Source organism: Egretta garzetta, unplaced genomic scaffold (assembly GCF_000687185.1).
Source record: "Egretta garzetta isolate BGI_Z169 unplaced genomic scaffold, ASM68718v1 scaffold504, whole genome shotgun sequence".
NCBI lineage: Eukaryota > Metazoa > Chordata > Aves > Pelecaniformes > Ardeidae > Egretta > Egretta garzetta.
This window is the reverse complement of record NW_009259535.1, coordinates 443,245-469,500: the sequence shown is the minus strand read 5'-3', so window position 1 is coordinate 469,500 and position 26,256 is coordinate 443,245. Positions and strand designations below refer to the sequence as shown.

General features: G+C 45.3%; 1 protein-coding gene across 1 annotated transcript in view; it reads left to right on the top strand.

The window, feature by feature from the left end:
• The window catches only part of GABRA5 (gamma-aminobutyric acid type A receptor subunit alpha5), a 57,947-nt gene extending 32,164 nt beyond the window's left edge, over positions 1 to 25,783 (top strand). The window contains exons 6-9 of the mRNA XM_009637647.2: positions 16,979 to 17,122; positions 22,775 to 22,927; positions 24,344 to 24,555; positions 25,481 to 25,783. Coding sequence (XP_009635942.1) covers positions 16,979 to 17,122; positions 22,775 to 22,927; positions 24,344 to 24,555; positions 25,481 to 25,783 — 812 coding nt within the window. The remainder of the gene's footprint in view (positions 1 to 16,978; positions 17,123 to 22,774; positions 22,928 to 24,343; positions 24,556 to 25,480) is intronic.
• Positions 25,784 to 26,256: the final 473 nt, after the last annotated feature.

The following is a 26,256-nucleotide window of genomic DNA, read 5'->3' as shown; positions in this document are numbered from 1 at the left end:
AATTCATCCACGTAGATGGCAAAGGTTGATCGCTGGAGACCAAAAAGGGAATTTTCTGACTGTTTGTGAGAAAACAGCACTAGGACAAATTTGTAGCGTGCGAAGAAACTAGTTAACATGGTTATGTACATCTTCCTTTTTAACAGCTCAAACTGAGTCACGGTGTCTGCTGTGGTCTTTGATAAAGGGAATTGCACAGGCTGTTTCTGTAGCAGGAGACATGCCCAAATTATTTTCCTCTAAGAAGGCTGGTGAACTCAGAGGAAAGAGGAGACAGTAACTTCACCAGTATCCCAGGATTTTATCGCAACACTTAACATTAGAGCACTCACTGTTCACCAGCTACCCGTGTTCAGAATTAGCTGAGATAGCACTGAGGTGAAGGCACCTACAGGGGGTTTCTTGATTTCTGTGATTCCCCCAGTTAGCAACTGTGAAGCTGCAGGAGAACTGCAGGTGGGGAGGGAGAACTTCAAAACCGAGTCCCTCCAAACAGACTCTAATTCTGGTATGGTACAATGGGATAAAGAATGCATTCAGCCCCTCAAAACCTGTGGGTAAAAGTCTTGTATAAAAATATAACTAAATGAATGATAAAGGCAAATGTTAATTTTAGGAGACTTTGAAAAGGGGAAACGGCTCTTGGTAGGTTTTCCTGGGTTGCTCCCAGGGAGAGCTGGAGCTGCAGTCTCACGTGCAGAGGCAGAGCTTTTTTGTTACTCAGCTCTATCAGCTGGCCAGAAGAGACTCCTGAGTCCATTCCTGAGAGCAGAGGCAGGCAGCAGCATGGCTTGTTGTCTCCGCTGGAAAGCGTTAGTGCCGCCTTTATGAAAGAGCACACGGAGAGAGCCAGGGAGGTTCTCTGTGGAATGCTGAGCCACCAAGTTCACACTAAGTTGTGATTTTGCAATTTAAGGCAAAAGCCAGTTAATATAAAAATGATAGGTTTGGCCTTTATGCGGTGTATAGCAGCTTTCCTTGAAGCCAAGGGAGGCGTGCTGGTCGCTCATGCAACATCTTCTCTTACATCTTCCTAAGGTTTAGCGCTGCTTCCTTAGACACCTCCTTTGCAATGAACATCTGAATGACTAAAATAAGGTGAAGCTAGGTGAATACTGAAATTCAATATTTGTAAGACATTTGATGTATTTCTCTGCTTTCTCCTCCTGTCCCACGTTGCCAGCAGTTACAAATCACCACTTTGGTTGGACTTCTTCTGTCCTAATTTTTAGCTGTTTAGAAGCTAGGTCTCCAGACATGCTGGAAGAGATGCTTGTGGCAGCATCAGACAGGCAGTCTAGACACCTAGGTTGGACCGGGAATGTAATTTTACTTAAGTTTAGCTAGTAAAGCATAGGCGTCTAGCCTGAACTAATTTTCCATACAAACCTTGGAATGAGCGAAGGAGGTGGAGACCACCTAATGGTATTGCTGTTATTTGCCTCTCGTTTCCCTGAAGTTGTGGACACATGACTAGTTGTGGTGCTGCGTTGTTTAAAAAAATAAATCTTTTAGTTCAGAAGTCCTTAATAGACAGCCTCCTGATTGAAACACGCTGACAAAATCATAGGGGTTCATTAGAGCCACAAGGCTCCCCTAGACTCCCCCAGATCTGCTGGGGCTCTTACCTGTTCTGGGATGTGGAAATGCTCTGCTGCAGAATGAGCAGGGTGGTTTGGCCCATATCAGAAGCCTTGCATTGACAGCAAAGCCTTGGAAAATGGGCAGGATGGCTCTGTGACAATTTTAGATAGACATGTACATCACAGTTAGTTATCTAGACTCCCTTTATGGCCACTGAAAGGGAAGATGTGCTTCTGTAGTATGGTTCATTAGAACTGTTTTTGATAACTGCCTAAGGATGAGATGAATAATATTTTAGAGGTTCCTATTTTTCTGCAATGCTAGCTCAGATGTAGATGAGTATATTGTACCCTGGTTAGAGTAACTTAGAAGTCCGTTTTTCTCTACATAGCTAGCTCAGAACTATGTACTTCTGTTACACCTTGTTCAGAAGAAACAGACACTGCTGTAGATTAGTTAGGTGTTACTTATGTTGGTGGTGAGCTTTTGTATCTCTCCTGGATACTATTTTAGCTATTTCTGCTGGAAGTCCCAGTTTTCAAAGGATCTTTAAAAGCCAGCAGGGCTCTTCAGTATAGAGACAACTTTACCATTTCTGCAAGAATCATAGAATCGTTTAGGTTGGAAAAGACCTTTAAAGATCATCAAGACCAACCGTAAACCTAACCCTGCCATCCCACCACTAAACCATGTCCCTAAGCACCTTGTCTACCCATCTTGTAAATACCTCCAGGGATGGGGACTCCACCACCTCCCTGGGCAGCCTGTTCCAATGCTTGACAACCCTTTCAGTGAAAAATTTTTTCCTAATGTCCAACCTAAACCTGCCCTGGTGCAACTTGAGGCCATTTCCCCATGTCCTTTCGCTCATTACCTGGGAGAAGAGATCGACCCCCACCTCGCTACAGCCTCCTGTCAGGCAGTTGTAGAGGGCGATAAGGTTTCCCCTCAGCCTCTTCTCCAGACTAAACAACCCCAGTTCCCTCAGCTGCTCCTCATCAGACTTGTGCTCCAGACCCCTCACCAGCTTCGCTGCCCTTCTCTGGACATGTTCCAGCAACGCAACATCTTTCTTGTAGTGAGGGGCCCAGAACTGAACACAGTATTCAAGATGCAGCCTCAAGAGTGCAGAGTACAGGGGCACAATCACTTCCCTGCTCCTGCTTGCCACACTTTTTCTGATATGAGCCAGGATGCTGTTGGCCTTCTTGGCCACCTGGGCACACTGCTGGCTCATATTCAGTTGGCTGTCAACCAGGAATCACAAGAATCTTGTATGAGCTGTGCTGTTCCTCCTGCATTGAGTAGTTATACCAAGAGATACTTAAACCTTCTCACAGGTGGTGCAACATACCCTATACTCATTTCAGATGTGCACCTATAGCAATATGGACACCTCCTTAGCCAGCATTTTGAGCAGTCAGTGCTGCCAGCAGCTTCATCCTTGCATTGAGTCCCACAGTCAGTGTGAAGCAATGCAGCCTGGAGCTCCCAAAGGGCAGGAGATTCAGCAAGCATCGTGCATAAAAGAAAATACTGTAATATTCAAGTAGGTCAGAGATCTAACAAGTTTTCTTAACAGGAATCTACTTAGAAATAAAACCATAGGGTTCTGGGCCTCAACTGTGTGGTGCGGGTTTCTGCAGCAGGTATTGTTATGGGACCTAACCCCTGGTACCAATACAGGCTGGGGGAATAAAGGATCGAGAGCAGCCCTGGGGATACTGATGGATGAAAAGCTGGACATGAGCCGGTAATGTGCACTGGCAGCCCAGAAGGCCAACCGTACCCTGGGCTGCATCAAGAGAAGCATGGCCAGCAGGTCGAGGGAGGTGATTCTGCCCCTCTGCTCTGTTCTGGTGAGACCTCACCTGGAGCCCTGCGTTCAGCTCTGGAGCCCTCAGCACAAGAAGGACATGGACCTGTTGGAGCAGGTACAGAGGAGGGCTACAAAAATGATCCGAGGGCTGGAGCACCTCTCCTCTGAGGACAGGGATGGGGAAAATCTTTTTAGCAGGGACAGCTGTGACAGGACAAGGGGTAATGGTTTTAAACTAAACCAGGGTAGGTTTAAACCGGATATAAGGAAGAAATTCTTTATTATGAGGGTGGTGAAACACTGGCCCAGGTTGCCCAGAGAGGTAGTGGAGGCCCCATCCCTGGAAACATTCAAGGCCAGGTTGGACGGGGCTCTGAGCAACCTGATCCAGTTGAAGATGTCCCTCCTCCCTGCAGGGGGGTTGGACTAGATGACCTCTAGGGGTCCCTTCCAACCCAAAACATTCCATGATTCTATGACCTCGGTCTGCATCAGAACTTGCACATGAATACGACCCTAACTTCTCACTCCCTCGTCTGGTAGGTTTCCCATAGGAGTGATACCTTTTAGTGTGACAAAAGGGAAAAGGGTCCTTTCTAAAAGCTCCCTAAAATTAGCTGCTCAGTCAGTTTTTCTTCACCTGTTACAATGGTAATTCAGGACTTCCCAGAAAAGGCTGGAGAAACTGTGCTAGTATCCTCTTTAAACATTTGCAGTCGCTATCGTTAATGAACTTTTCAAAGACTTTGTCACGTATACATGGCTACTGTTTGCACTGAGAAAATTTTACAAATACATTAAAAACGTGGCATTTGCTACCCTCCAGTCCTCTGGGGGTGTGATTGCTCCCCTGTGAAACCCTGCCCAGCTCTGGGTCAGTCACTTCCTAATTCTGCTCACCCCCTGTCCAGAAGCCAGTGAGTTTTTTCCCCCTGAGGTTCATACTAGAGCAAAATAGGGGAAGTCAGATAGAACGATTGCTCGCACAATCGCTAGCCCCAGGCTGCAAACTCTGCCGACATGCAGCAGCCGAGGGCTTGACTCCCTACAGCCCGGAGCAGCTGCTGCGCAGGCAGGATCGCCTTTAACGAAACCTTTTTCTGTATGGGTAAGGAGCACTTCCCAGGGGTGCCAGCGGCAGCTTTTGTAGCAGCTGCAGAGAGCCCCTTGGGCGATTGCGGCTGAACGGCTGCACGCCGCCTGCCCCAGGAGCAGCATCCTCATCAGGAGGTGGCCCACATGCATCAGGCTTTTCGGGGGGGGCGGGTGGGAAAGCTCGACCAGTGATGTTTTCGAGCTCAAGGAAAGGAAAGCTCAGGCAGGGGAAGGAGTTGGTGTGGAGATACTCAGCAGTGTGGGTTTTTTTATCTCGCCTGAAGGAGGTCTACACGTGATTGTGGTGGAGCAGTGTGGAGTTCCAGGTGCTTTGCTGACGGTACAAACACCAGCATGTGTTTCCCACTCTGCAGATTTCAGCCTAAATTCAAAGGTTGCGCAACTGCTTGATTACAGGAAAACAGGATTCAATCTGAGTTGTCAGCAGTAAAAACCAACCTGCAGAGACTGTGGTTAATGTGCTTAAGCTTTCAAATGGCCCTTGGGTACAAGTACCTGCAAAGACATAGCTGGGCCCACAACGTCCCAAAAGGTGCAGCGAGGGCTTATGGTTGCCAGCCATGGATCATGGGTTTATGCCACTGGTAAATGGATATTATTTGTAAATGGCACAAATGGGTAAATACTGCTCTGCTGCTTTACAAGCCAGGTTTTTAATGGGTGTTATTTTCTAAGGTGGCTGTTTCCATGGCTTGTAAGTATTTCATAAATGTTTCTGAAATCATTCTCATGATGCTAGTGAGAGGTTGGTAGGTCTCTGCTGCCCGCATTTTGCAGGTGGGGATAAAGGAGGCAAAGAGCAATTACAGTCTTTTCTGAGCAAAGATAGAGTGGTTCATTACCTGCTTTTATTGCCTCTGTCGTTATGGGTCCCTAGGTTCAATTAGAGCCTCCCAGTTCTACTGCAGTAGATTAATGACAAAATGACTTGCCTAGGGTTTGGGGTTTTTTTTTTTGGTGGTGGGGGGATGGGCACGAAAACTGCAAGACACTGCTGAAACATGGATTTCAGTTTCCAGTCTGCAGCTCCTTCATGACACCTCAATCTCTGGTGTGCCAGGGAGCCCCCCCTCTACATTGCTGGATCCCATGTGCTGGCAGTCCAGGCGGCCAACCCCATCCTGGGCTGCACCAAAAGCAGGGTGGCCAGCAGGCCAAGGGAGGTGATTCTGCACCTCTGCTCCACCCTGGTGAGACCCCACCTGGAGCCCTGCGTCCAGCTCTGGAGCCCTCAGCACAGGAAGGACATGGACCTGTTAGAGTGGGTCCAGAGGAGGCCACAGAAATGATCTGAGGGCTGGAGCACCTCTGCTGTGAGCACAGGCTGAGAGAGTTGGGCTTGTTCAGCCTGGAGAAGAGAAGGCTGCGGGGAGACCTGCTTGCGGCCTTTCAGTACTTAAAGGGGGCCTATAGGAAAGACGGGGAAAATCTTTTTAGTAGGGCCAGCTGTGACAGGACAAGGGGTAGTGGTTTTAAACTGAAGCAGGGTAGGTTTAGGCTGGATATAAGTAAGAAATCTTTACAATGAGGGTGGTGAAACACTGGCACTGGAAACGTTCAAGGCCAGGCAGGTCGGGGCTCTGAGCAACCTGATCCGGTTAGCGGTGTCCCTGCTCCCTGCAGGGGGGTTGGGCTAGATGGCCTCTAAAGGTCCCTTTCAAACCAAAGCGTTCGGTGATTTTCTGATTCTCCCCCAAACAGAGAGCTGAGTTAGCCCAAGCTGTGCCCTAGTGCTGCTGCAGCCCCAGCTCAGGAAGCTTCTTCAAAGGGAACAGTTGTTTCATGTTGTCTTCCATGAAGAAGCACAAAGGAAGGAAGAGTGGGAAGAAGGAAAGCCTGAAGGGCCTTCTGTTTTTCCCCCGTTCCCACCTCGTATCTGCTGAAAGTCTCCTCACGGCCAGCTAGCTAGCAGCTAGCCATTTTGCTGAAAGCATCCCAGCGGTAAATCTGTCAGCAAAGCTGGGATTCCTCCCTCCTAAATTTATACTTCTGCAGAGTAAATACATACAGCTGAGCTGATCACTCTCACCCTCTTATAGTCAGGGGAAAGAAGCAGATATTTTTAGGCTCAGGTTAATCTCCTCCTAAAGCAGATGACTAAAATAGGTCAGCCGATGGCTCTGGATAAGGAGGTGTTTTACTTGTGCATGGGGAAGACGAGACCGTGCACACCGTTGGGCCTGGGTCTCCGTGACTGGAAGGGGCTGGTTCCCAAAGAGGGGACACATGCCTGAGTGCTGGGGCAGACAGCAGGCAAAATGGCTGTGCCTCTGGTAAGCAATGGATCACCTCAGAGAGGCTCCTTGTATCCATCACTGAAGCTGAATTGATGCCCTCAGGAGGTTTTTGTCCCCTTATCTTAAATACGGGGCTGCACTGCGACCCACGGCAGGAGTGTATAATCCTGCTGCTGAGTTTTAGATGACTGCACCTCTGGCGCAGGGAATAAGTTTTAGTGATTGCCATCTCAGAGCAGTATTAAAGTGTTTGAATAATAATATTTCAACCTGCTATCTCTACATACCTACTGATTACACATCCGCACAGTGTTATTAATGTAGCAGTACTTCTGAGAGTTGTAAATGCCTTCATTAAGGGACGGGTTTCAGAAACAAAGGTATATATTTAGTTCTGCAAGTAGTCCCAATGACTCTTGGCTGGTTTCAGGTCATACTGATTTATAAGTGAGGATGCTTTGAATGGTGGCTCAGCAGATCGGCTAGCTGTGACGGGTGAGTTCCTGGTGCTGCTCCAGTGGGTGCGAAGAACATCTGTTGATTACGATGAGGTCACGGTTTCATACTGTGATGTTAGATGTGACTGAAAATGCCACCTTAGTGAAGGCACCCCGCACAACAAGATCAAATGGAGCATTTTCTAAAATTTACTCTGCATTTCTTAAGAGAAACTCCAGTGACATTCCTGGAGAGCTGATCGCATTAGCTTTGCTGATATTAAGCGGCAGCTTGCAAAATGGGTGGACCACTGCAATCAAGATTGCTTAGAGAGTAAGATATTATGCAAAGTGAGTAATGGTGTCAGTCACACTTTGGAGGATACTCCTGTTCGCCTTGCAAAAAGTAAATTAAATCTCTAACATCTTCCCCATGACCATGCTGTTTTTTCTAATGAAGCAGTTAATATAGCTGCCTAATATTGTGATTGCAAATCCAAAGTTCATTAAATGTTAGTACAGCGCTCAAACTGGACGACTGATTTGGAATTACCATATGCCTGGCCTGCAAAGGCCAACACAGGGTAAGAAAGGTCCCAGGATATTTCAAATTTCTAAATGTCATCCCAACACATCCTGTTGCTCTAGTCCTCTTGCAGTGGATATTTATACTGGCCGTAACAGAAAAAAAAAAAAAAAAGCATCAGAGGCTAGAATACCACATTTTGGACTGTTCTGTATGAAGAGCAGTTGTGTAGCCACCATTAAATGTGGTGTAAAATCAATTCTCAGATTGGTTCTAGATCGAGACAGCTACCGCTAAATCTGAAAATAAAGCAAGAAGCTGTGTTATAAATGCTGACTGCAATGAGAGGAAGAAATGGGAAGAGGTGAAGGCAGGCAGGCATCACCTGCTCCCTAACGCCAGCTCTCAGATGAGAGCGGCGACTTCGGGAAGATGCTGCCTGGTTCCTCGGAGCACCAGCTGTTGGGGTGACACCAGCACGGCTGTTACCATGTGTAACAGCCCCGCAGCAAACCCTGTTTAAGTCACCCCTTTCAGTCAGCCTGTGGCAGGCATCCCACAGCGATGGTGACACGGTTTAGTTGTCTACACCCGCGTGTCTGTTGCCATTTGAGGTGCTCCAGGCTGCCCGATGGGAAAACCTTTTCTTTGCTTTTTTCTTTTTTTGTTCTTCTTCTGCGTGGAGGCTGAGGACCTGCTATCCCGGGACACACAGCTCAATTTGGCGTGCTGTGCCTGGTTTTTAATCCAGGTGCCTACACTGTCAGATTTCACAGCAAGGAGTCAGTTGTAGTCGCGGCGGTCCCAGTGCTTGGGGAATAGATGCTCCGCTCTGATTGCTCCCCCATGGCCACTTGGGCGAGCAGGATGGGGCAGGGAAGAGCTGGCGCTGTCACAGGTGACACTGCCTGCGTGGTGGCAAATACCCACAGCTCTTTAAGGGGCATTGCTCACATTGCCATGCTGTCTCCACAATCATCCTTGAGAGACATTCTGTATTACTCTGCACAGCTCCTAGCTCAGGGCTCTTCTTAAAGGTGTAATTGCATCCTGTGAAGGTACTGTGCCTGAGTGAATTATCAGGACAACTGTTCATTACTATTCATGTTTCATTCGTCATTGGTATGACTGTGATTTACTGTACCAGCTTGCAAATAGTCAATTTATCGTATTAAAGCAGTCAGCAGCCTTGCGTATGCTAATCATGAATCACACCTCCAAAATCACAAAGTTACTTTCAGGCAAAATCATAGGGTTGTGGGTTTTTTTTTTTTTCCCTTTGCTTTATATTTTTGAGCTCTAAGTCAGGTCACGTTTAGAGTTTTCTCCCATGAACTGGAACTTCTAAAATTAAGCAGGACCTTCCACCTGTCACTTGCTTTGAAAAGCCAAAGAAAATGGCTTGTACAAAACTAAGTGTCTCAAAATGAATTTCACAGGCATCTTCAGTTCTGTATGTCTCACCACCTCATGTGTACAGTCTGTGCTTCCATTTCATTTCCAAGCCATACACACTTCTATCACATTCCTATTCCCACCTTTTCCTGAAGTGACTTATAAATTACATTCTGAAACAGAGTCATTTTGACCTAACTTAGGGTTTATTTTTTTTTTAGTAATGATCAGTATAGTATATTAGTGTTGCTTAGTAAGGAAATCTCTTGAGACCCATCCGGCATATTTTTTCAGAACATCCTATTCTGTTCCCTGCAGAATGTGACAAGAGCAAATAAAACTGTATATCAGGAAAACATTTAAAATACTGCCTATGTTAGCAAATTATATTTTTATTTTAACTTCAGGAAGGAGAGAAATTATCATTTTAGTAAGGCTGAAGTTCCTACTACCCCTTTCACAGCCAATGATGTCCTATTGTCTTCTGTCATCAGTTTTCGTACAAGAATTGTTTCAGGTCCATGAATAATTTCCTCCTTGGATGACCTCCGTTGTCCCATCTAGGCAGATGATGCTGTGTCATTCCAAAAACATTTCATTCTGAGCATTTCATTTCTACTCACATCTGGAGCACTGCGTCCCATTCTGAGCTCCCCAGTACAAGGAAAATACAGACTCTGAAGAGCGAATCCAGTGCAGGGCCACAAAGATCATTTGAGGACCAGAGCATCTCTCCTTCATGGAGAGGCTGAGAGAGCTGGGACTGTTCAGCCTGGAGAAGAGAAGGCTCAGGGGGACCTAATCTCTCTGTATAAATACCTGATGGGAGGGAATGAAGAAGAGGGAGCAAGAGTTTGCTCAGTGGTGCTCAGTGGCAGGACAAAGGGCAGTGGGAACAAATTTAAAAACATTAAATTCCATCTGAACACCAGAAAACATGTTTTTACTGTGAGGGTGACTGAGCACTGGAACAGGTTGGCCAGAGAGATTGTGAAGTCTCCATCCATGGAGATACTCAAAACCTGACTGGACCTGGTCCTGGAAAACCTGCTTTTGGTATCCCTGCTTGAGCAGGGGGTGGGACTGGATGATCTCCAGAGGTGCCTTCCAGCCAAAACCATTCTGGGATTCTGTGTGTTGCAAATTTGTAATCCCGTGTATTTATACATGGTTACACTTCTTGTCCATGGCACATATTTAAAATCATGTATGCTGTTTATCCATATGCTGTAAGCTCATGCCAGTTTAAATGATCAGTCTTAATTCTGGTGATTTCAGGTCCCTAAAATTATTTCCATGACCCTCAAATCCTCCCAAGAACAACAGAATTCATCACACTATGGCAAGGTCTTCATTTTAGGCTCTTAATCATTGAATATATGAATACATCTTAGTATTTAAATTGCTGTTTTACTTTAATAACTTACTGTTATAAAAAGCTATTTCACCCTAGACCCAGTCCATGCATATTTAGTACCGTGTCTTGTTATTTTTATATTTCAAATTCCATTTTTACTAGATCTCTTTTCCACTAGTTCATCCTATAGAGTGATCTCATTTGTACATCGATTCATTCTTACCAACTCAACTTAATGGGAAATTCCAATTGCAGAGCTCAAACCTGGCCCCAGTTGTGTGGGCACAATCACTGACAGGTGCTTTATAATGGGTTAAAAAGTATTTGTGCACAAACCAGAAGAAACCCAGCCTGACTCTTAGAAGTCAAGCTGGTACATGACGGCTTAGTAGCAGCACTGTTTTACTGCCTGCAGAAGTCTTTGAGAGGTTGTGATCTGGATCTCTACTGAGTTGTCTAACAGCCTCTGAGTGAGTCAAGTACATTAATGGATAGATAAGATAGTAAGACAGATATTTGTATGTGTATTCAGATTGCAGTTAGAGCTTCTAAAAAAGCTGACGAATTATGCCCATCTTTCACAATCAGCGAGCTTTGATGGGGATTAGCAATACTCCCAAGATTAGGCAGTCTGATGATGCTGTGGCATGTACTAAATATCATGACGATAAAGGCTAAGAATGTAACTGTACAATTGAAATGAATAAAATAGAAAACAAGCCAAAAGTCGTCTTTCTACAGTGTCTCTTTCAGTTAATTCAGCCTCTGACTAGTGTATTTCTGAAAGAAAAGTTCCAGCTGTTTATCCAGTGGGTGAACAGTTTGTTTAATTGTGGAACGCGACTCAATCACACAAGGTGGGCACCCATACACACAGATCCTGCATTTCACAGGTTGCCTTCACTTAATTATGCAGGGACTGCTTTTATGGCTTCCTGTGAGGTCTCTCAAAGGGGTTGGGGGTGTGTGTGTGTGTGTTGTGGAGAGGGATTCTTTGTTCCTAAATTATTTTATGCCCTGTCCCTTGCAGACACGAAAACTTACTGGCAGACATCAGTGTTAATTTTTTTGCGGGCGTTATAGATTCAAAAACTCAGTCCTAGAAATACATCTGGGTCCCACGGACTCAAAGTTTGGACTCAGCCATCAGGTTTATTTGACTTAAGGAGCCAAGAAACACTTTTCACCCCCTTTCCCCCTTTCCCTCCCCCCCCCTCGGAGTTTATTCCAATGTGGATGAGAAAGAAAAGCAAGAAGGGAGAGTGTCTGTCGATAGCCACAGGTGCCACCACTGCCCTGTGGTGGGGGCAGCGGCAGGAGAAGGCGCCCTGCTTTTGGGCTGCTTGTCGAACATACAGGAGGATGCTGCCCTGCTCACACCGTTTGGTTCGTAAGTGAAAACGGAAAACCGGGCACCCCTCGATGCCAAGGCGAATGGCAGGCATCCTCCAGGTCTTACCAACTGACTGCCCTGCTTTGTTGGGCTTTGTCTTTAATGTGTTTCCTCCCTTTGGCTGTGGCCGCTCCCCTGCCCTCTGTTCGCTGGCGTAAGAGTGGGAGGTCACGCTGTCATGATTCCCTTGCCAGAGGTGCGAGAGCAGGAAGAGGGTGTGAGAAGAGCAAGGGAGATCTTTACCGGTTTTGCATTGTGTTGGCGTGTGCTGGACGTTAGAACGTAGAAAAATGGATCTGCTCATCAATAAACAGATATGAGAAGAAATTACTTATTTCATCATTCTGGCAGGTGATAAGCCTGCAACCATTTATCAGATGTCCACTAGAAATAAATGTCTGTTGTCACTTTCTCACTTTTAATAACATTATACCTCTCTGTAATTTTAGCTGTTCATCTCAAGTGCTACTTTCTTCTTTTTTTTTTTTTTTTTGCTTTTTGAAAGAGTGAGCTTAGAAGGGAAAGAATAATTTAATGAGGCTTCCCCCTTTCTTTGGCAAGCCAGCAAAATGATTGTAAAGAACACCAAATTAATTATTTGGATTCATAAAAACAGAAGCAGCCCACTTGCTTAAAGTAGAATGAACACCAAGCAGTTTCTCTTGGATTTTCAGTGGCTTTGAATTTGAGTTTGCTTTTACAGCAGCACCAGCAGCGTTCTCCCAGCTCGCTAACCCAAAGCCTCCATGACATTTTTCTATCACCCTTTGGGAGACTCCTTGTCCCTCCTGTGTGTACCAGGTAGAGGAGGTGAGGGCCTTAGTCCCTTATCAGCAGTAAACCTTCCTTATAACTTGAGAAAGCATGAGCTGGAGTTCTTCAGCCCTTCAGCAAGCATGGCTGGTAGGCAACCTACTGGAAGCTTTACTTGAGTGGAGGAAGGCTTTTACAGAGTTTGGTATGCCAGTGAATAATGTCATCTCTTCATTAGCACCTGCTCTATCCCAATAGCAAAATAACATTATTCTAGACTACTCCCACACCTTCAGCTTTCAGCATGACTGTGCCTAATTATACTGCATGGGTTATCAGCAGCAGAGCTGGAGCTTTTGGTAGTCAAGTTTGGGATAATTGGAGTTTGAGGCTTCTGGAAAGACATGGCAGAAGGTTTGAGGTAGGAAGACAACTACCTGCTACAAGTACCCAGGTTTATCTGCCTGGAGGTTCATCTAGAGGGCCAGGAAAGAGATGGTAAATGGTTCAGCTGCAACACTGAGGTGCAGGGGGTAGCCTTTTCCCATCAGAGCTGGAAGTTTCTCTCTAGGGTGTGTATGGACTGAGGGGGTGGATGTATCTTTTTGCATTCACATTCATGTTTTGACATTTTCTCAATTCTTCTCTTTCTCCCAAGGAGGCTTAGACACTCAGAGCCTGGCCCGTAGTGAGGAAAGGAGGCACTAAGCCAAAAATCTTACATTACAGCTTTTTAAAATACAGACCATGCTTTCTGACGTTTGCATGGAAGATAGATGAGAATTATATCATATATGTGATCCTCCACAATAGATTATCTGTAGGCTGGGGTAAATTCATATTATTCCTAATGTGACAGACTTCTTTGGGGAGGGGGGGCAGAAATCACTGCAGGCTGCATTGGTTTGGGATGGGCTCCGCAGGGACACATTTGTCACCCTACTGTGTCTTAAAGCCCTGGCTGTAACCATTCTGCTTCTGCACAAGAACCTCTTCTAGGTGAGCTATTCTCCCTTCTCCCATAGATACTCTGCTCCTGGCCAAGCAGTGGCACAGCATTCTGTCTTGTAGCCTTGCAACAGATGCTGTCCCATGAGAGGGGACCTGCAGGCTAGAGCCTTCCTCCCAGGCAAGGACTGGCCTCATGCTCTGCTCTTGCCTGCCTGAGTGCTCTCCCCTCTCACCAGCTGGCCTGGGGCGGGCAGCCTCCCTTCCCTGCCATGGTTTCGTAAGAAAGCAGCCTCATGAAATACTGCTTGGGCATACCTGCGAGATCTGGGTGGAGTTACGGCACCTTCTGGCTTCTGTCAGAATTATAGATCTTTTTTTAGGGGAGGAGGTGCTGGGCTTCTCCAGAGTAGGAGCCTCCAACCCTATACCAGTGCATGTGTTTAAGTATCCAGTAAAGGCTGCAATTCAAAGCAGAGGCACTGATTTATTTCAGGACCCCCAAGCCTAGGCAAAGCAGAGAACTAAAGCATCTGCACACTTGTTAAGCCCTACAGGCCTATGTTCCTGTGTGGTTGCAATTTCAGTGGAATTTGGTTACAGTGCTCTCACCGGGAAGCATCTAGTTAGGCTGAATTATTGTGTGTTGTTGGCAAAGACAGGACAAACCCAACTATCCCAGTGCCTGGGATCCTTATAGTAACAGGGAACTGCTGAGGTGGGATACATCTGAATCATCCCAGCAAGAAGTCCAATGCTTTTTTTTTTTTTTTTTCCATAGGAAGTAACATAGGTAAAAATCAAATTCTCTGACAATCGCAAATCTGCCTACACAAATCCAACATTCACTGGGGATATTGGTTCATGAACAACATATATCAGATAAGCATTTAAAAAGGAGGGCTTTCTGCAGCACCTTTTTAAATGGACCCATCTCCTCCTACTTCCCTTCTCCAGATCTGGCTTTGGAATTATTTACATGTTGTAAACTTGTAATCATCTCTGAGATGAGAAAGTATCTCGGCTCTAAAGGGAAGGTGAAATTCCGTCACTTCTTGTGGTGCAAATACTTTGAAATAGGGAATAAATTCCTTCTTAGCCTTTCAGAGCAGATCATGAGGTGTAATTACAATCATTTTACTGCACAGCCACAAATACAAGCACATGGAAGGCGTGTGGGCAGTCCTGCATGGCTGCATGGCTAACAAGGGATGGAGGATTTGTAGATGCTCAACTTCCAAACCCTGGATCAGCTCCAGCCCTGAATACACAGCAACAACTGTCAGATGTGTCACAAAAAAGATCACATTCCATCATTTTCTTTCTAGTGACAGTGGTCCATAATTTTTTTCTCAGGTTATCCACCATTCAATTACACACACACCACCCCAGTTAGGAAATTGTGTCCTGTTCTTCATCTGAATCTGCCTGAAACCATCTTTCAGGCACTGAATTTTTTTTTTCCTTTTGTCAGTAGGACAGGGAATTCACCCTGGGTTTAGATTCCCTCATGCAAGTATCTATGCTCAGCACTTGAGTCACGCCTCAGCTTCTTGTCAGTGAACTAAATAAGTTGAGCTCCTTAAGCTTCAAATCATGACTTGTTTTCCGGTCTCTGGAGATACTTGTGAGCCCCTTTTGAACTCTCTCCCCCTCTCTGTCCTCTTTAGTTCCCTATCTTTTCTGAGGTGTGGACAACAACGTACAAATAGCCATAAACAGTCAGACCGAAGGTGTATCGAGCCTAGTTGTCCTGTCTCTGGCAGCACTTCACACAGATGCCATGGAAAGATTAACAACAGTGAAAACATGGTGCTGCTTTCTTCTCTGCCACCTGCTCCCTCATCCAAGCAATCCACAGCTCATTGTGCTACCCACATATGCTCTTAACCTGAACCGGGATCACTTCCCATTTTCTGCTTGATGTTCCTGGTTGTAGGGATCCAGGGACCACCTTAGCATATTTCTTGCCGTTGCAGTGCCTCAGAAGCTCACGTTGACCCACTGTCTGTGAAATTTGTTAAGTCCTCCATGAAGCTGCAGCTTTCCAAGACAGCTTACTAGCTCCAACAAACAAAACTCGCAGTCTGATGGAGCCAATATACACCATCCTTCAGGCTAACCTCTTGCCCTTGACTCTCAAGTCCTTATCTGGAAAGCCACCTTGTGTTGCCCTCTGCACAGATTGCATTGGACTAGGACGTGAGTTTCTTCAGAAGGAAGCGTTCTGCACTCCCAACTTACAAGTTACAGAGTGCAGAAGGTGAGATATTAGTATTTGACTTCCAACTTTATCTGCTTTTTGCCTCCTATTTGGAGAGTAAGCCTTGCCTGCTTTCCAAAGATTTTAGTACAAAGGACTCCAGCCTGCTGTAACATGCCTGCAGTAATGTTGCCTGAAAGGTTCCAATGATCGAGGTGTTCTAAAAGGTGTGAGAGCTACTTAAATTAAATAATATATATTTCAGTGTATAGACAGCTCCTGGATTTTTTGAGACTATCTGCAGAGAAGGCTTAAAAAATAAAACCAGAATTGACTGTCTTTCTAAAAGAAAACTGAGATTCCCTCAAAACAGCATAATTACTCCAGGTGTTAGGGCATTAAAAATAACAGCAACATTATAGAGGAGGGAATGAGTTGGCAGTACTGCCACCACCTTTATTTCCTAGGACTTCCAAATGAGTGTGAGAAAAATCGTATCACATGCACATCTCCAGGTGTGCAGATGTTTCCACACCACCATCCGTTCGCTCTGGTACGCGCAACCCGCCCCACTTCTGCTCTCCTTCATGCGGTCTCATCCCCAAATCCTTGTCACTGCTCCTCAGCATCACTGGCACAGGCAGACACATCCCAGCTTCCTTCATCTACGGCCATTCCCTGAGTGCAAGATCTACCCCCTCACCCACGTGTGTGTACCCCAAAGTCAGTGCACGCACACCAGACCCTGCACTTGCACACGGCGTCACTTCGTGTTTTATCCCGGAGATGGGACGAGACACGGATGGTCCCCGTTGTCCAGGCACTTAAGGTGCCCGAGTCCTTTTGAGGGGGGTTTTCAGCAAAATGCCTTCTGCAGCTTGATGGGGTTTAGGAGCTGTCAGATAGGTGAGTATGGGTCTGAGCTGCTCTTTCCCAAATCGAGTGGTTGTGATGGATTATATTTATACCTCCTCTGTTCCAGTCTTTGACAAACCATCCCACACTTCTGTTATATTAGAAAGCTTCAACCTAATATTTTTTGAGCTGGGCATATGGGAACATGATTATATCATCTTTATTTGTTTTTCTCCATTCACTCTCACTCCTCCATTCTTCCCTCTCCCCACCATTTATCATTTAAGGATCCACTAAAATATTACACAGTGTTTTTTACTCATCACTGTCTTTTTTTTCCCCCCCTCATCGACAGATGCTTACCCCAATTCTGAAGTGATCTATGTGTGGACTAATAGCACCACAACATCTGTGGTGGTGGCTGAAGACGGTTCACGACTTAACCAGTACCACCTGATGGGACAAACTGTAGGAACTGAAAACATCAGTACCAGTACAGGTAGGGACAATATTTCTACCCTATGGTTGCTGATAACAGGAGCAGGAGGGGAGATGCACTGGCTCCGGTTGTTTTGCAAGGAGGCTAGAGAAGCATCTGTGGGACGTGGGGTGTTGGGGAGAACCTGTGCACATTCCTGGCTACTTAGCAGAGGCACCGAAACACTGAGAGGGTTACACGCTGGCTCTTTGGTACATCGCAAGGCTGTTGCTGAAGATGCATCCAAGCCCCTGCTATTTAACAGGAGCACTGGAGAAGCTGCACGCAGCTTCTTGGCGACCGCCTGTGCTGAGGCTGCCAGCACTATTGCTGGCTTATTTCCCTGTGGGAGGAACCACCCCGGGAGGCAAACACCACCCACGCATTTCATCCGTTTCAATCATCTCTTTAAAATGATTTGCCTGATGAAACCGCACGGGGCAGGAGGGAGCAGAGGGCAGGTGGGGGCTGTGGCATGGGGCCGTGGCGTGGCTCTGCAGCGTGTCCAGGGTACCACGTGGCCGGTGAAGAGGTGCAAACCCCGAGGATTCCCATTTCCTCCTGGGCTGCAAGCGGAGGCGCCAGATGTGGCAGCATTAGGGAGGCAAAGAAGATTTTAATCCCCGGCCGGGCACCCACATGAGCCATGCCCCCCCCCCCTGCTTCTTAAGGCTCCCACGCAAGGGCAGCCCTGGGCACGCATTGGCGAGGGGACTCCCGGGGGGGTCGAGGCCGGGACGGGGGTCACGTGGGCTTGGCAGGACAGGGGCTTAACCAGGTTACACAATGCACTCATCTGGAGAGCATTAGCGGCATCCAGCGCGGGGGGTCCTCAGCCTGGAAGCAAAATAGCCCATGGTGAATGGAAGGGGGATTCCCACCACTGCTGGTGGTGTGGGGCTCAGTGGGGGGAAAGGGGCAGCCTGTGGCAACACGGCGTTGAGCACTTCCTGCTGGCAAAGCACAACAGAGTCTTCTGGTGATGCACTGTCCCCCTGGTGAAAAAGGATGGACTCGGAGCTAAAGGCAGGATTGTGGAGGTCAAGGTATAGATTGAGTTAGGAACCTGTTACCCTCTGTGGGAAATTCAGGAGATGTGAAAACAGGTACACATACACTCGCACACAAAGTTCGTTGGACCGAAACATGAAGGCACATAAAGCTTTCTGCTCAAACTGTCCAAGCATGGCAAATAAAGAGGGGGGCAGCTGAGCTTGCTGCTTACTCTCCAAACAGGAGATAAAAGTGAGGGAAGGCTTGCCTCAGGCAGCACAGGGCGATGGCGGAAAACACAACTGCCATCTCTGTCCTATAGACCTTCACCCCCTCCCTTGCCCATTTCAGGAGACGCAAAGCTGTTGCTAAAGCACAGATACCTAAAGGCAAGAGAAGCATGTAGATGGAGTCAGAGCAGCCACTGCTGCAGAAAAAGGACGAGTATGCTATCTCCCATGAAAGAGCAAAGACACTTTTTTCCTTACCAGTTTACCATCATAGCCGCGTTGTTTTCTGCAATGAATGGCAGTTCCCCTCTCGCCTTCATCGTTGCCAAGAAAAAGATCCAGAGGATGTACTGGGACATCTCCTACAAGCTCGTCCTCCTCCTCGGAGCAAGAAAAACACCCAGCCCAGGCAGTGAGCACTCCAGTGTGTCAGGTCCGGGCCACTTCCAGTTTGCAGCTTTGCCTGCGAAAGCTCCTTGTACTCCTCAGCCCAAGGGAACAGGGGACTCTTCAGACAAATCCCAAAGTTTCTGCCCGGTAACAACGTCTCTCCTGTATCCTAAGATTTAGGCTAATAAATGCTTGTTTTCCAACATCAAGATTTTATATTAATGTCCTGGGTTACATCTCGTCTGGCTGGATTCTGATTGCAGGGTGGATCACAAAGGGCAGGACACAGATTGTAACCGGGGATTAGCAAAATACAAAAATCCGATTTTGCACAGGGAAAGCAGCAGTCAGCGATGGATTTTCTGGACTTCATCAAGCTCGTAGGAGGCCAGTAATCAGGGTTACTTATGAACGGCCGTCTAAGGCATTTCTTCCTTCTATTGAATTGTTGAACATGAAAAAGAAAAACCAAATAGCTATTGCACAAATCCAAGTTCTTGGCTCTTTTGTCGTTTTTTTGACACACAAGTCAAACTACACAGCCCTTGCAGTTGCATAGGCAAAATGTTTGTGTATGTCATAGGACATTTATGAGCTCCTTTCTAACAGAGTTGTTTTTTTTTTTTTAAATGGAAATGCTGGACCTGCACCAATCCCTTGGGATTCTGCTGATTCTCTAGGCAAGCCACTAAGTTTAGCTGTCTTCTCAGAAAAGATGTCCTGGCACTCCCAATTCACCAACAAATCTTGAAATTTGGAACATTTTAGCCATGCCACAGAAAATAGCTCTGGCATGTGCCACCTGTTTGGGCTTTTTTTTTTTTTTTTTTTTGTGCTAACAACCCCAAATGTCATTCCCCCAAAAAAGAAGATATTTGACTACTCACACTGCTTCCAACAGGCCCAACATCTGTTATGTCCTGGTGGTGCAAGAGCTGAAAACAATCAGATACGGGATTTGGGTCCAAGTGGATCTTGCTGCTTTCTGCAAATGGTTGCCCAGTTCTGTATCCCATACCCAGAATCTCTCATCGCTAACTTAGGATCTGCAGTGCCACAACAAAAACCCACTCTTTTATCTTCTGCCAGCTGGAGCCTGAGCTCTGAAATATCCAAAGCCTAAATAACAGAAGAAGCATTCAGCCCTTCATTTTGCACCAAATAATTCTGATTTTTCCTTGAGATAAATCTTTCCCATGCATTGCTATAAAAAGGACACGGGCATTTCTGGGGGGGGCAAAATATTCTGGGTGTCAACGTGGTTGGGGACTGGGTGTCACAGACCTAAGGTCAGGATCTTGACAGAACAGTTGCTGATACACCTGAGTCCAGTTATATCCAGTAAACAAACAATCCTGGGAGCTGGTCCAACCTCATTAAAATACTCTATTGTATTCCAGCATAGTAGCAGTGGAAGAATGCACGTAAGATCCTGGAAAATTTGTTAGCATGCTCCCCAGAACAATCTCGATACCAAAAAAATACTGTAGCAGCTTTTAAAACATACCCCCTTCCTCCCCCCTTAAGACCAGGAGCAGCACAGTAGCATAGCTCTGTGAAGAAATGCAGCCATTTTCGCTCCAGGACTTTTCATTAGTGCTAAATTTGTTATTAAAATTGTTTTGTGCAGTAATGAGTGGACCCCATCAGGAACAGGATTCTCTTTTAAGTGCTACATAAACCTATAACAAAAATTAGGTCTTGCTCAAGGAAGCTTATGGTCTGAGGATAAACAGTGGCCTTACCGAACTAAAAGGGAGCTTTGCCACTCCAACAGAGCCAGGATTTTGTTCTATATAGACAAAAGGCCAACTCAGGCAGCTTTTAGCTTTACTTTAAGCAGTGGTTCCCTCCTCAAGCTCTGGGGTTTTGTTAAGCCCTAAATTTGCTGGAGGAAGCATTCCCAGTGTAGGCATTTTTGAAAGGGACAGCATGGGAAATCAGAGAAGATACCGGTTGATAGCAGAGCAAGTACAAAATGAAGGTGATATCATTATTTCAGTGGAGACAAGAGCTTTGATAAGTTAAAGAAAATTATAAGGTAAAAAGCAGCTGTGGAGGGCCGTCAAAATGTGGGCATTCATTTTCTGTATTTACAAAAGGAAGCTGAAGCTGTGTAGATTTTTCTTATTCGGGCTCCGAAAGCATACTGTCAAAATCAATAATGCACATCGTCACTCCTTAGCGAGCAGGGAAACTGTGACTCAAACACATCCCCGTGCAGTAGCAACTCAGAAACAGATTACAGGCACATAGACCCTGCTGCTCCTGGCATATTTTATGGGCAATCCACAAGCTGAATGCTCCTAAATAAAGAGCAAGTGGGGTTCCTCCTGAGACCACAGCATGTTCAGCATCCCTGCTTCAAAATTACACTAAATGGAAGGGTATTAGACGTTGCTTCACAGGGATTTTCTCCCCAGATTCACAGCATTCCCTGTCCATCTCCACATCCCTCTTCAGGGAACCATTTCACCAGAAAATCAGACTCCAGAAGAAAGTCATAAAGATTGAGGCAGGCTGTCAGGTAAGGTATTTCTGTGCTCTTCCAGTCTTTCTGTCTAAAATCCTCAGCACAAACAAGGTCTGTAGACTTCATCCAGAATGATGGAGCCCCTCTAGCATAACATACCAGTGCAGCTATACCTGCAGAAGCCCTTTCACTTGTAGACCTGTTCTCCGCTAATTTGCCATATTGTCACTTAGAAATAATCTGCCAAGTCTGACTGCTTAGCAATGCTGGCTGCAGCTCAACTTGGGCTATTCACTCAAGGCAGAATCAGTCTGTTATGTATTTTCCTTTTGTGGCTGGTCTATAGAGACTAACGGTCAAGTCTTGCAACAGAGATTATAGCTATATTTGTTTTCTTCTTGGAGGACCTCATATATTTCAGAAGAGGCATTGCTCTGATTCATCAGTACCCAACTGAATGCTGCATGCTTTTAAATTAATTTGATACCAGTGTGAATGGAGATCTGTTAGGGCTTGAAGGGGACGGGTGTTTTTTATTCTTATGCTTTGTTTTTACTCTTATTTTTCCTAGGCAAATAGCCTGGTTTTAGCTAGCAAGATTTTGGCTTTGGGGAGCAGTTACCATCAATGAATAGCCTTCAGTAACAACTATATGGTTTTACAGGAACGGTCTGAAAGAACCAGTTAAGTTTTGATTTTTTTCTGAAACATTAGGGAGGGTGACAGCTGGTCTGTTGATTTTGGAGTGCATTTTTTTAGGCTTTTATTGAAATTCAGAGGACCTGACAAAAGCCAGATTAAGGCAATGCTATGGATTTGGCATATAAAAAAGACATGGAATTTAGCACTGCTGTGGTAGCTTTCAGTGAATTCTCCATGCAGGCAGTACAATATTCATTGCACGAGTGAACAAGAAATGGCACGATGTCTACCCAGAAACAGAGTATCTTTCCAAGGGCTAAGGTGTACCAAATTCTAGGAAAACTGCATGCACTAAGGTTTGGGTTTGTTTTGTTTTCTGGAGGAGCAATCTGATGGGTTTGGGTACTCAGATCAACCAGATCTCCCTGGATCCATGTGCAGAACTGCAATTTTTGCAGCGCTGACAGACCTGTTCTCATTCTTGAAAATTGATGGCTTGGCAGTAACAGTTGCCCTAATGAGGTTACATCCTGCTGCTAAATCAGGTTTCTAAGAGTAGATGTCCTTAATCGTGACTTTGATAAGACAGTTTGTAGGACTGAGTCAAAACCAGGCAGGACTCAGGCAGTGCCAGCAACCTGGATTTTTTAAGCACATGAACATCAAGACACCCCAGGTGCATAAAAGGACCACAACTTTGCAGCGCAGCAGGAGAAGTCAGTCATCATCTTCTGCTTTTGGAGACTGAATGTGAAGACTAGCAGGACCTAGCAGCATCTGTCTCAAATCCTGGTTTTCCACAGCGCAGAAATCCAGACATTTTTCATGCAATTAAGAATGGCTGAATGGTATCCTCAGTCGGGGGGGGGTGGAGCTGGCCTGCTTAAGTCCCTAAATCAGTAAGCCTCCCTTATTTTACCCATTTGCACATTTTTCTCCTTCTAGGTGAATATACTATTATGACAGCCCATTTTCATCTGAAAAGAAAAATTGGTTATTTTGTCATCCAGACGTACCTTCCTTGCATTATGACTGTGATCTTATCGCAAGTGTCGTTTTGGCTAAACAGAGAATCTGTCCCGGCTAGGACTGTCTTTGGTGAGTATCCCACTTTCTCCTAGCACATGGGAAGGAACGATCTGGCTTGTGGAAGTGATTTGCTGCAACAAAAGCACGGTGCACTGATGCTTATTTCTGTTTGAGATGTTCTAGATGTTCTCTTGTTGTCTTCCAGTTTAAACTCAAAGTCCATTTGAAAACACTGTCTGGGCTTTTTTGGTAAAGTTAAGACAGAAAATTCTCAATTATCAATTATGTGAAGGTTAAGGACAGAAGACAGAAGAATCAGATTGGTGTGATTTACAGGTTTTTTTCCACTCGGGTAAAGTCCTGGATGGTTTAGAACAAAACCCCATACATATTATCATATTTAGTGTATACTCTAGCTAAGCATTTGAAAACAAATTTAACTTCAAGACGTTTGTTTGTTTTAAGATATTTATCTGGGAAAAACCATGTAGAGGTTAATTAGTGACAATTAGCTCTATTACCATCAAACAAATTAATACCATTTTGCATTTAGAAAACATATATTTGCTACAGAAGTTGTCATGGAAAAATCCTTCGGGATCTCTTAAATTACTCGATTTATCACTAGAAGATTTCAGAAAATAAACACAGTCTTAAGTGAAGGTTGATGAAATACAAAATTTTCACTAGATGAAAAATGAGGGCAGCGGGAACAGTTTATTATGTAAAACTTAGTTCAGCTGTTCTTAAAAGAGTCATTCTTCTGCACAAACCTACTGAGATCAGTCAGCAGCTTTGATCAAAAATCAGTTCAGCAAGCTGTATGGGGAGAATACAGGTACCAGCATCGCTTTGCTGACCGGTGGTACCCATTCGAGGTTTACAAAACTGTAACTGAGAGTTGAATTTTGTCCTATTGGGGGCATCCTTTCACAGGTGAAAGTGGTGGCAGCTCTGTCATTTACTGACCTATGTGAAAGGGAAATCAAGTCAAGGAAATCAATAACAGCCAACAATTTCGTACATAAAATCTCCATGTGAGAAAATAAAATCCAGAACCCCGCTTTATTATGCAAGTTACTGCTAAATGGGTTGCTCACTGATTTTATAATGTACCGCTTAATGAGGGACACTCTATACATACCATGCATCTGTGTACAGGGGGGAAATACCAGTAAGGTTTGGGGTTATGCAACAGCTGGGTTTGTGTTACCCTTAAAAATACTTATTTAGATACACTATAACTAGAGATAACCAGAACACCGCAGAAGTAAACACCTCAGGGCAGGGGCTTGTGTTTTTTCTTGGTGGGCAAAGTATCTTACTCTTTTGGAGAGCGAGATGCAAACACTGAGTGACTTCGTGTGGACTTCTTAGGCATCGTGCTGAACTGGGGCCTGCTCATAACTCGTTAGGGATCTCGTCAGGGCTACCAAACTGATCTCTGCCTCTTTTTTTTTTTTTTTTTTTTCCCCTCCTTTACAGGAGTAACTACAGTCCTCACCATGACCACCTTAAGTATCAGTGCCCGTAACTCTTTGCCAAAAGTGGCCTACGCTACTGCAATGGACTGGTTTATAGCTGTCTGCTATGCCTTTGTATTTTCTGCATTGATTGAATTTGCAACAGTCAACTATTTCACCAAGAGGAGTTGGGCATGGGATGGCAAAAAAGCCCTGGAAGCTGCTAAAATCAAGGTGCTTACCTTACATTTTTTAAATACCTAGAATAAAAAACAGTTACTCAGCATAGCTCAAATAACTGAATGGACAATTTTCAGCTTCTTCATGAAAAAGGTATTTAATTACCTCATGACATACTTTTGCCGTTGTATAGAGGAATATTTGCAAGGAAACGTGCCGCCTTCTTTTCAGGGAGATGGACTATCGGTCTCCACGCTCTGTGTGGAGTGTACTATTTTCAGAAGGCTGTAGGGCATTGAGTACACGTGGCATGGGATTTCAGTGACCAAACTTCTGACAATAGCAGGCAGATACTATGAAATATGTCTCTGCAGAGCACTCCCTACGCGCTCTCCCAAATAAATGACAAAGCTCACATTGAGCTCTATGAGTCAGGGTCCCACCACAGTATCCCCAATAAAAAAGAGACAAGAGAGAGATGCTGTGAAAACACAAACTTTTGAGTTTCAAGCTGAAATTAAAATTTTGGAATAGGACTGACTCCTAGCAAATGATCTCCTAGAGAGAGCTCATACCCGCAGGCATCCCAAAAGAGCAATACAAAGAGGGGAAGCTAGCAGGGGCAATGAGCCCTTCACCACTCTCCTTGCTGCAGGCAGGAGGGTGAGGTTCACCCCTTGGCAGCTGCCCTTGGGGCAGCAACCTCTGCAGGTGCAGGACCGCATCACCCTGACAAAAGCAGCTGCTAATGCACACACCAGGTGGGATCCGGGTCCCTGCGGCCACTCTTGGCTTTCTCTGGCGTCAGGGAAAGTTTAACCTGAGTAAGGGCTATAAAATCAAAGCAGAAACAGCTGTTTGGGAGTCAAAGTTGGAATAGCCAACAGGCATTTGTTAGCATGATTGATTACGGTACTTCGGGTTAACATGTTTCCACTTTCTGTTCCTGCGGTCTAACGCTTTGTTCTTTAACCTGCAGAAAAAAGAGCGTGAATTGCTGGGAAATAAATCAACTAATACTTACAGCACTGGGAAGATGACCCCCGCACCAAACATGCCAAAGGACTCAGCCCCATCTGTCATCTCAAACGCTGCACCTGCCCCAGTGAAGTCTGCAGAAGAAAAGCCCGCCGAAAGCAAAAAGACTTACAACAGCATCAGTAAGATTGACAAAATGTCCCGGATAATTTTCCCAGTGCTGTTCGGAACTTTTAACTTAGTTTACTGGGCCACATATTTGAATAGGGAGCCTGTTATTAAAGGTGCCAATTCTCCAAAATAAACTGAAGGATTCTAAAGCCACGTGAGCCATACTTACAAAGCAGATGCTACCAAGGAAAATTTGAGATCCAGATGACTTTCTACATTTGGGCAATATTCTTCAGGAAGTTTTTTGCATGTTTAATAATATGTACAAATGATATTGCCTTGATTGTTTCTACATGTAACCTCAGATGTTTCGGAGACGATTCTATTACTTACAGCAACAGATCTTTATAAAAGATGAGAAGACATTGATGAATATGGCTTCTTTGCTGCTGAGTATCTTGCATTGATAGTTTACAAATAAAACAAGTTCTATTTTTTAACTGTTCAAGTGTACTACATATCGTGGTTTTTATACTTCAGATGTACAGTCATACAAGCGTAGGCTTAACCTATATTTTACAGAAGAGCTCCACTGTTGTCATCTGATAGGTTACTGAGTAACGCCAGTGGTAAATGTGCCAAATTACTAAGCGTAGGGCTATGTTT